Raw genomic sequence first — 12,112 nt, 5'->3', positions numbered from 1 at the left:
CCCAAAGCTACAGGATTACCAGATTTTTTTTATGAGTGACATTATTTGACACATACTCACACATAGCCACATACATGAACATCGATGAACTGTGTCAAATAATATAGAACACTTAGCCCTCTGGGTCAATTTTCACAAGTCAATTTTTCAAGTGATTGCATAAACTTTCTATATAAGAAAGGCAATAGGTGTACTTTTATAGAAAAAGCATCGTTATCATGATCTTGTAAGAACACTAACAAGTAGATATAAATTGAATAAAAGGATTAGAAGTTTACATATTTCTCACCTGAAAAATATAAATTGTAATGTGGCAACCCTACACGCTATACGAAATTGAACAAAGCACGCGTGAATGGAGCAAAGCCGCACGTACCGTCGCGTACCAGTTTTGAATAGTCATTATTTTTTACTATAGAGGTTTTATCATCGTTGTCATTCACCTCTTCGGACCAGAAAAGTTTTCTGACCCTATGTGCGGGGTTGGGAATCGAACCCAGGTGGGCAGCGTGAAAGGCATCGACGCTATACCCGTTTTCCTGCATCATCATTTTGAATTTGAATGTTTTGACACTCATCGTCCTATAATTTCGGAACCAGAAGTCGGATCAGGATGATATTGCACAGTATATTTAAAGACAATGAGAGCTTTAATTTGAATCATAAATCGTGAAAAACGGCTTAACCGTTGCTGAGAAATCGACAAGAGTTCCGTTTTTGGAGATTTTCTTTACTATTACCGGTGCTTTCGGGAGCGGAAACCGGGGACTAGTAGTCCTAAAGTAGCTTGATATAATCACTAACTCAATTTAGCAGTAAGTTTTATAAAAATGTGCACCTCGTTTCGTCATCGCTTGTGAAAAAATACTCATGAAATTGTAAATTTTCCACCAATCGCACTGTAATACCGGAACCGAAAGTCGGATCTGGATCAACTTTTCGGGGACTTTTTAAAGAATTTCAAGACCTTTTATTGCTTCTTAGTTTGTGAAAATTTGGTCAAGAAATTTCCGAGAAAATTGATTGCATATTTTTTCATAAATGTTCACATATTTCCTCGTAATTCCGGAACCGGAAGTGGGATCCCAATAAACTCAGGAAAATGGTATAAGGCTATAGAACCTTTTATTTAAATCTAAGTTTGTGAAAATCTGTTAAGCCATCTTTGAGAAACGTGTGTAACTATTTTTTTCACTGTTTTTGGTGCATATTACCCTGTAATTCCGGAACCGGAAGTCGGATCGATATGAAACTCAGGAACTTTGTATGGGACGTCAAGACCTTTCATTTGAATCCAAGTTTGTGAGAATCGGTTCAGCCATCTCTGAGAAAATTGTGTGACATTATTTGTCAAACACACAGACATTTTGTGATCTCAACGAACTGAATCGAATGGTATATGACACTCGGCCCTCCGGGCCTCGGTTCAAAAGTCGGCTTTCACAGTGATTGCATAACCTTTCTACATGAGAAAGGCAAAAACACCCAAATGACCGCACAGCTCAGCCTTTGCTCCTTCCGATTACTATTAAAATAAACCCAAAAAAATAGATCGATTCGTAGATTGCGATCCACAAAGAGTATCCGTAAATTGTCACAAAGATGAGAAAAAGTTATTGACAATGATCTTTAGTTTTGTTATAATTCAAATAATACCAAACAACCATCATACCTAAGCTTTGTTCACCGAACGCCGCGCATTTGTTTTTTATGTCCGCGTAGATTACCATCACTTTCAAACGCTTCGGTTCCATAAATCATAGCAAATCCGAAATCAACAAACCGAAACTGTATTAATTAACATTTAAGCGGAATTTCCTCTTTTTTATTTTAATTCCGGTTCTGTTTCCATCGCTGTTCCGGTGGGAACTCAACTTTTTTTCGTTCAACAGTAGCATTCTTAGCCAATGTTTTATGGTCATACATCTATGAGTAGGACTCTTTTGATAACAGACACCAAATGCGGTTTACCTCAAGTGCCAGTCGCTAGGTTTCAACGGATATGTTCGGAAGCCAACGGTACAATGGAAAATGAAAATAAATAGGTCGGTCGACGTTTGCAACACCAGTTGGTGCAGCGAAGTGGGAAATGTTTTTCCTCTTTCCTCGGATGGTCGCGTATTTTGAGGATAGCAACTACTCATAGCAGGGCAGCATAAGGGCGGAACCGCCCTCTCTTCGTTCGGGTTTTGTTGTTGTTGTTGATAGAAAAAAAAAACATTTGGAAAGTGCACATCAGAATAGATGCTGATGGCTTCTTCCGTGTTGCTCATTTCAACCACTTTGTAGTTTTTGTCGTTTTCAGCGACGCGATGAGTGTTACGAGAAAGTGCATGCTAGGCTTGCTGAAATGTTCAGCTTTGGCCATCAGCCTATGAAACTAGTCTTCCAAATGAAATATTATCGTCACTTGAATGTTAATACATAATATTTTTAGAAAATTCAATATTACGAAATGCTTAGATAGAACGGTGAAGCCTTCTTATCTAATTGAAATTTTCATTTCCCTTACATTTTCAGATGTCGGCGAGCACGTGAAAGGTGCGGTCCAAAATGTGACTAACGAAATCGGAAACGTACTGGGCGGTGGCAAAAAGGACCTGTCCGATCGCATCAACGAAAACGATTTGCCGCAAATAAACGGACACGATAGCGACGGTTCGGACTACAAAATAATACCGCTGAAGGATCCCAAACAGGCCGGTGTCGACGAGAATCTGGAAAACATGAAAAATAACCTGCTGAAAAAAGCGCAAAGCTTCGGAGACGATGCGGATAAGATGGCCGATGACATCATTAAGGAAACGGAAGATTTGATTCGTGACGCGGAAACCGGCATCGCCGACTGTGGCACCGAAATAACGACCCGAATCACTTCGCTCGAGGACGGCAGCATCGAGATACTGAACTTGGAAGGTAATGTCACTAACACTCCGACTCATTCCATTGACAGCTTGAAAACTTCTTCACCAGAGCCAGAAATCGAACGAATACTGGACAACGAACCGAAATGTCCCCCCACACCGGAGGCCACGATGAACAGTTTGCTGTCGTCCGAGGATGCCCCGACCGATTCCGTGACGACCGTGCTCGAGATGCAGACCCAGGATGCTGCAGCTGAGCCTGATCAGGGATCAAACGATAGCAAACGGGAAGCGTGAGTACGACAGCGACACTGAAGCAAACGTTTAGTGCAACTGCACCTCCAACACTCCCTCCCCTCCCGCGTTGGTTTGATAGAAGAACAGAAATTTACCACTCTTACAGCATCTGAATCGCTGTAATTTTTGTACAAATTTTTAAAAGATACATTTTCGTAGCAGAAGGCATTTTTACACTGTAACTAGATAGTGTTAGGGCGACCTGATTGTAAATACATAGTTTTATTTTGAAGTTCCCTTACTTTGGCTGTAAGCAGAAATGTTTTATTGAATTTTGATATTTTTTGTACGATACTACAATAGAAAGCTTAGTTTTATTTGATACTGAATAACAGAAAAACCATCATTTTCGAAGAATTTGATAAAAACGAGCAATCCAAACTTTGTACATAAAAAGAAACATTTAATATCAATAAAAGTCTTAGTGTTGTACTCTACTTGTACAGGTATTCTTTTAGCGAGACATCACATCCATTTGCGTAGTGTACAAAATAAATTGCGCGATCGTTTCAATACATATTTAGTTTTATCGTAGTATCGATAATGTTAAGAAATATTTTCCCTGTTGGAATTTATTGGCGAACTACACGAAATGGTTTTTTCCAGACCTAGGGGTAAGTATTCAAAATCGACTACCGCAATTTAGCTGCTGAACTAATTTACAAATATATACTTGATATAAAATTATCACTCGTGCCAGGAATGCGGTTTCTGGCATTCAATTTTCGCCTAGTATTAGTTTATGATCGAGGCTTTCGCAAAAATTAAAACTTTGAATATTCCATCGGTGAAACATTGAATAAATCATTTCTTAAGATTTGATCATGAATCAGATGAATTTCGTGTATTTTATTTATGTATGATCTAGGATCACATACAATTCGAATGTGTTCGTATTCGTATTTCCGTGTTTATGTCAGAGTGTAAGTGTAAGTAGGTGTAGTAGGGCATTTAATGTCAAACATGGCCTGACCGATCAAAGTCCCACTGGTCACATTGGGTCCCGATATCCGACTTTGAAGTAACTGTTTGGAAGTAGCGGTCGAAACTCCATAAAATGGAATTCACAGTGATTCTCGAACCAGGGGGTCACATGAAAATTTACAGTAATTCCATTTTATCAATTATTGATAGGTTTGACGTTTGACGATGTGCACCACCTCGGTACTATTGTAGATTGTAGTGGCGGAAACTGAACAAAATTCAGGAATTCCGTATGACCTTTCATTTGACTCTAAGTTTATGAAAATCGGTTAACCCGTCTCCGGGAAAAGTGTGTGACTCTGCCATACATATTTATGTTAAAATTAATGACAAACTGAAAGACAATATCCGAATCTCATCCGTTGCACGATGGGTACAAAATGGACCAAAAACGCGACGAGTTTTTTGGAGGCATGATACAGCTGACCACAAACCACTTTTTCGGTGTAAAATGGTCAGTAAAATCGATTTCACGTATTTAGAAGGACCGCACGAAACGCTGTCATGCTCATTTTACCCCAAGTTCCCTTTTTAACCCAAGTACTTGCAGAAGAGCGAATAAAGTGTTTCTGATGTAAAAAAATATTTAAAAAAATCGATTGCATATAGTTTTAATGACATCCAATTTACCCCATTTCTTTCTACACACTTAGAAAATGTTACATCTTCATAGATGCACATAAAAGGAGCGTCGCGATTCACTTACATTTACAATACAAAGCATGTAAAGATCAGTCATATCATTAACTTCACAGTCAATTAAACTGAAGCTTACATCGATACAGACGCAAAATCTATATTTACATGTTAGTAGATGTAATATTGTGTCATCACCGAAGAAATTACGGCACATTTGAATTTACGTCAAGCGTAAATTTAATTTTTCTAAGAGTGTAGTTATAATATTCAGTTGAAATATTATCTACAATCCAAAAGCAGATAAAATATGTTCTATCAATATACGAAACATTTGTGATTAAATTAAACACAATGGGAATGACAGTAAAAGCAAAGCCTTGGTATTACAAATTTGACCTTGTTTCAACAGACTTCGCAACCGATTCAGAGTGTACAGAACCATTGCATGGCTGGTTCTACGATCCTACTGACACTACGAATCCTCCCAGGTCCGGGCTCGAACATACGACAACTGATTTGTAAGACCAGTGCCCTATGCATTGAGCCGCCAACCCGGGATTAATGAATGACAGTACTAGCCTATTTAACTCGTTTTACCCCTATTTATTTCATAAATCGTATTTCTGGTTAAACCGAAAGCAGACTGATTGCGGCTGATGGAAATCCATTGATATTACGAAGAAAGACCTAAAAATGAGATTACAAATAGATTCGATGATCGCACACATCGATTGATAGATTTTAATAAGCCTCCTATCGAAATACGAAATAAAGTTCGCCCAGAGATACAACTTACGACATGAATTAGGGTAAAGAGGGTTGAACGGGCTAGTACTGTCATTGTATTATGTGTACTTGGATCACGAAAATTTTCTAAGAATAATAAGAAATACAAACTTTGAAAATGTTTGTTTGGGTTTTTATGAAATTATTGAGTTTTTTCTCCACTGTGCGTTACTTGAATACATCTAAAAAATGATTAATTCAATTGTTCACCGATAGAATATTTTAAGATTCAGTTTTTGTAAAAAAAACTTTATTATAAAGTACATCTTGGCGAAGAGCTCGTATGGGTCCGCCTGAATTTCATAATTTTGTGGTTCCTGATATACAAGTGCCTACTTTTCAAAATATGTAAATAATGTTTTGACCTTGTGACCACTGAGTAAAAGCTTGGTTCAGATAGTAGACATCCAAGGTAGTACTAACGCGAATTGCTACTTGGTGATCAAGTCAATCATAGCTGGTTTATCCTTGTAGACATAAACATTAACATAGCTCCACAATAAATAATCCAAAGGCGTCAAATCACACGATTTAGGCGGCCAATTGACGGGCAAAAAACATGAGATAAACTCTGTTCAACGAAGGCGATTCTCAATTTGGTCATTGTTTCGTGTACCGTGTGGGATGTGACACCGTCTTGTTTAAACCACATGTCCGGCATGTCCAGTTCTTCCATTTTGGGCAAAAAAAATAGTCAATCATCTCACGGTACCGCTTGCCATTCACAGTAACGTTACGCCCATCGTGGCCTTTGAAGAAGTACGGCCCGATGATGCCACCGGCCCATAATCCACACCAAACAGTGACTTTTTTGGGATGCATTGGTAGCTCCTACAATGCTTCTGGCTGATCTTCACTCAAGAAGCGGCAATTTTACTTTTTGACGTATCCCTTAGTAGGCCATCCAAACTGCTCATAAATTGGAAGAAGTGTGTGATACACTCTCTTGACCGAGCATGAATTTTTATAGTAAAATCCAATAATTTGCAAGCGTTGTTCGTTCGTAATTCGATTCAGGATCAAAATTATACACCAAATTGAACAAGCTTGGCAATGACATAAGACACGTTTCACGCGTGATCTGTCAAAAACAGTGTTGTCAAAAAGATACCAGTAAAAAATCACCCTTTACATTAAAGCTCCAATGTCTTTAGAACAAACGATCAGTGGAGCCTTCTTTGGATATGAGTGGTATTAAGGTGATCCCAAAATTATTTCCCGAGCGTTTTGAAATAGAGGTTTGCTCTAACATTTTTATTTCTCACTTCTCGTGTTTGGTGCCTTCAAATGCGCTTCTTGAACTGACGTTATATTTATAGTTGAGCCAAACGAAAAATTAGGAAGAGATATTTCTAAAAACTTCGTAAGTTATGTTCAAACAATGTGTTTTTATCATAGGCTATAGTCGAAAAATGACAAGTCCTACAAAGCAGTGTTGTATGAGTGCTTTTCACCAAATTAGTCAAATTTTTTAATGAAAATATTAGAAAAATTATTAATTGATTTTAACACTAAAAAAAATCGATTTTAGAAATTTAAAATCGATTCACCAGAAAACGCCGTTTCTGATTCGGATGAAATTTTGTCCCAAGATGGAGAATTATGTAGTATCCTACCAACCTTCCATACATTACAAGATAGGTACTATTTTGTCATGTGCAATGTGTGTAAGAAATTTATCTATGCCTCTTAAAAAATCACCCTTTATAAGACTAGACAACAAATGTTTCTTCCTCCTTATTGTGGATCCGGACCACAGTGTTTTTGAATCACCACTTGAATCCTGTGATCCATGAGTGTTTGAAATTTGACTCACCCAATCAACAAATGACCGCTTCAAGCTGCCTAACAATTCGGTACTAACATGTGATTAGGGCATATCGTACGATAAGCCCTTGCGTTTGTTACAAAATATAATGCTCATTACTCGGCTCTACCAGTTTCATTGACACAATACTTGATATAATCTCGTAGATAGAAGCCCAATTTACGAAATTATGCTTGAATTCCATGTTTTAAACATGAGAAATGAACAACGTGACTTTCTATCGGGCCTATCGCACGATATGCCCGAATGACATGTTTGTACCGAAATGTCTGTATGCACTTGCGTACGAGCTTGCATACAAAGGGAATTCATTCGTACAATAGAGTACGCTATGGTGATTTTAACGAGTACACTGAAAACTACATTTACGAACTAAACCGGAAAACCGACTTAGTTCGTAAAAAAAGTCGTAAAAAAAATTTGTTCAGTGAATGTTTATAAATCTAATCATATGAATATTTCCGGAATGGATTTGATGAGTAGGAGCCGGAAAATAATGTTTGAAATCGTTCCAACATCCAATATGGCGACATCCGGTTTATTGATATTCCTTGCAAATCCTTACAGTATGGGTATTTTCGAAACGAATTTGATAGGTAGATACCGAAAATCGATGTTTGAGGCCGATCCGAGATCCAAGATGGCGACTTCCTGTTTATTATTATTCCTTGAAAACCCTAGTAATATACTATATTCAATTTCAAAACGAGCTCAAAGATCGTTTTTCGGTATGTGTTTTTCAAAATAATTTTAAGAAATAACAATAAACCGGATATTAGATTTGGCAACGACCTCAAACATCGTCTTCCGGCATCTACAAATCACATCCGTTTCTGAAATATCCATATTGAAAGGGTGTTCAAGGAAAATTAATAAACCGGAACCGCCACCTTGAATTTTGAAAATACCTCAAACATCGTTTTTCGGAATCTGATCTTCGAACTCATTCCAAATATTGTAGTGATTTCCATGGAATATGAATGACCCGGAAATCGTTTTCATTTTGGTTGAGCTTGAGCGGCCACCTCTAGTTGCTACTCCGTTACTTATCGGGACCAGCCGATATTGCACAGAGAAATTCTGGAAGATCAAACCTGCGGATGGCAAATCAACCTTCAACGTGATAACCTTCTGATAACCCCAGAGTTCATTGATCAGTACCGGAGCCGTACTCTTGTTGTTACTAGATGCCGTATGTTCTACTGCGCATTCCACAAGTGTCAAGGGAAAAGGATATTTATTAGTAGAAAATAGTATTCATTAAAAAATAAATGTTGTTAAATGAGCCCAGATCGACACAATAATTTTAATTAGTTAATACGATAGTTAATAGTTAATGTTTATACGCAAATCGTGAATGGGAAATATTTTGCCCTGTGTAAATAGGAGGGCTTTAGGATGGTTTCCGTTTGAAAAAGCTTCGTTCGCGCCATCATTAAAATCAATCACAAAAATTAATCCTTGTGTGTTTTGAAAATAATGACACCATAAAGGTAGAATTTTATCCTGACCGCCTACATCCCAGACGGTGAAGCAAATATCTTTATACTCCACTGTTTCCACGTTGAAACCGATCGTAGGAATAGTTGTCACTAGGGATGTCCGATATCGAGTCGATACTTTGAGGTATTGATACTTTATTTCAAGAATGGGGTATTTTTGGTATCGATATCGCATCAGAGCGATACTGTTAGTATCGATACTTTTGGTCTCGATACTTACAGTATCGCAACGGATTAAAGTCAATTCCTATTACGACGGATTTTTTTTTGTTTCAATTATAGAGGCTTTAACCATAAGGTCATTCGCCTCTTCGGGCCAGACAAACTGTCTAAGGCTGTGTGCGGGGTTGGCAATCGAACACAGGTAGGCTGCGACTAACCCATCCCGCTATATCCGTCCCCAATGGAACTTTTTGTTTTCTACGGATTCGATGAAGCGCCAGGCTCGTGCATGGATTGGTATGACGTGGACTGGCCGTCGTTGAAATTCGTTCTCGACAATCTCGCTTCGTCTCACAAGTGCACCGAAACAGAATGAAATAAGCGAAGACCATCAACAGAACACGCACATAAAGGCCATACTCTCAGAGGATTCAATCATTTAAATTTTTCACACTCATTGAATTCTCTCTCAGTGTGCCTGTGGGACGACGCGAGATTATCGAGTACGAGTCTTAACGACGGCTAGCCCACGTTATACCAATACATGCGCGAGCATGGTGCTTCCGCTCCGTCTGTTCCTGGTCCCGTCGTAATAACAATAGGAATTGTTTCTATTTCTTCGCGTTTTGCCTTCGGCTCATCAGAGTTTAGGTCGCAAGCATAGCACTGATGAGCCGAAGAAATAGAAACAAAATATGTGCTTTTTGCACAAACCAACAAAACTCCTCAATGTTCAATAGGCATTGACTTTTAGTGTAGTATCCGTGTATCGACATAAAGATTATGACATGAAAATTTTTGAGAAAAAAAGGGAAATGTGAAATAATCATGGCTCCAACATAAAGTGGCTTGCGGAAATTTTTTGACGTGGACCAAAAGTCACGAAAGGCGAAGGGCAATCTGTGTGGCAAATTTATGGAAAAACCTTTATGTACATCATAAAATAATACCACAGACGACAATTTTATTTTATTTCGAAATGATTGCTGCGCAAGTATCAATTGATACTCCCAGGTATCGATACTTTATTGTCTTTTGATACCTTGTATCGATATCCTAGGTATCGATACTTTACCTTCCGAGTATCATCCCTAGTTGTCACGATTTCACCAAGCTTTAGTTTATACCGGAAAGTCGTTTTACCACCCGAATCCCATCCAACTGTTAACAATATATGAAATTTGATAAAAAACATTTCCTTGAAAACTAACGATAAGTTTATAATCGACAGGCCATTTTAATAAATATGATATTACTGTATCCTACTTGAGTATAGAATTGTTTTGTTACACCTCCCTGTTTACAACACTAGAAATTGTAAAACCCATTCTGAAAAACTTCAAAATTCTACCCGTCAAAATATGTGAGGATGATATACAAAATGCTAATTTATGAATTTCAAAGAATGCTACAAACGTCTTTCATGAAAACAAGTTCACAATTTAAAGTCGCATTAAGAGATTAAATGCATTACAGCAATAGGACGTCAAGGCGAAGTACTTGACATGTTTGAAGGATTTTCAATAATTTTCGCGTTTCAAATGAATTGTTACCTACAAACCAATTCGCACCCTATCATTATGCTACTAACGCAGAAGGCGATAGCACCCAGTCGAGGCCGTTCTATTGACCAAATGTCACCAAAGACACACCGGGAGGCATGTGATAGGAACTTGTGAGCACTTAGCTATCTGACCTTTTGACGACCTAGGAATACCAATGACCCGTAAATCGTTTTCATTTTATGCAAACACTTCTTATTACGAAGTAAGTTTGTAAAAAAAAGTTTACGTTATTTGAAACTTGGTTCTGGAGTCTTTATATAAAATTGTTTGGAAGTATTTCTTCAAAATGAAAGTACTTATTTTGAGTTTTTCAGATCTTTTATTCAGTATGTTCCTCTGTTTGCTGTTGGGAAACAAAGATCAAAACCATTCCATATTCGGAAGTAACACGTATAGCAACCATGGTAAATTTTCATGGAAGAAGAGTTATTGCTTTAAACATACGCTATTTTAATCACAAAATCAAAAAAATAAATTATGACTTCAAGAGAAGTCGAAACAGTTTGTTTTGTATGATTTAGAAGATATTCATAAGTGCCAAATATGTAGATATCTACGATTATTAGAAAAACCTCTTTATTTAACGTTTTATTCCATTACCTGCTGTATTATGAAACTGTAGAAAAATAAATTAATATCAATGAAGTAATGGGTTCCAGCTATTGCAAAGAATTTATTAAAACTGAAATTCTCCGAGCAATTGCTTTTATATAGCATCGTAAATACAACTTTACTGCCTCACAAACCGTAGCGTGTTCTGCACCAAGAACAAACCTTCTCAAGCAGCTACTACCATTTCAATGACCGAGCAAACATCACCGCTGCTACGCCTACGCCCTACTATCTCTTCGGTACAAACATATACATAGGAATTCGGTCCGTAGTATAATGAATAATTTAATCAAATTTCCTTTTCCCTTGATACTTTCAACCGCACCGGGAAAACGCCTAATTACTGTGCCACAGCAACCCGAACGGCACCATCGGCAACTGTAATGATATTGTTAATGGCGATAACAACGCTAACGATGCCGGCTGTTTACAACTCTTGCCGGAGATTCGGACTGAAGCAAGCACTCCGGCGGAGGATGCGTTCTGCTCGCTGGAGACAACGGCTGGCAGAGAAACACGTGAGTATTGCATATGCTATGCAGAGTCAGGAGAATGGTTGCTAAATGTCGGAACTAGATTGCGATTTACGCAATGCAATCATATGTCACCGAGATGGCTATTATTGGTTTTCTGGTTGATTAATTATCCAATTGTTCAATTTGTCACACTGTTTCTATCATGTTCGAGCATTAATTGTTATGGTTATTAAGGTGTTTGCACTTTTAGTTCCCAGAATTTGGATTTGAACTGCTATGTATTTCAATGTTTTGAATGGGTTTGAATGGAAAATGGTGCATTGAAGGAGCATTCTTTGAAATTACGCTTTGTGGAATCTGCATGCTGATCAGTATCGAAGCCGGCCACGTCCGAATA

At 37.9% G+C, this 12,112-nt stretch overlaps 1 protein-coding gene across 2 annotated transcripts in view; it reads left to right on the top strand.

Moving 5' to 3' along the window:
• Positions 1-3,598, top strand: part of LOC131439394 (uncharacterized) — a 47,670-nt gene extending 44,072 nt beyond the window's left edge. The window contains exons 3-4 of one of the 2 annotated variants that reach the window (XM_058610340.1): positions 2,521-2,916; positions 2,974-3,598. In XM_058610340.1, the coding sequence (XP_058466323.1) occupies positions 2,521-2,916; positions 2,974-3,161 (584 nt within the window). In that variant the 3' untranslated portion in view covers positions 3,162-3,598. Of the gene's footprint in view, positions 1-2,520 lie in introns of both variants that reach the window. The other variant, XM_058610339.1, reaches the window with a different exon arrangement.
• Positions 3,599-12,112: the final 8,514 nt, after the last annotated feature.

Source organism: Malaya genurostris, chromosome 3 (assembly GCF_030247185.1).
Source record: "Malaya genurostris strain Urasoe2022 chromosome 3, Malgen_1.1, whole genome shotgun sequence".
NCBI classification, from domain to species: Eukaryota; Metazoa; Arthropoda; class Insecta; order Diptera; family Culicidae; genus Malaya; species Malaya genurostris.
Note: the sequence above shows the minus strand (reverse complement) of the source record. Positions and strands in the feature narration are given on the sequence as shown.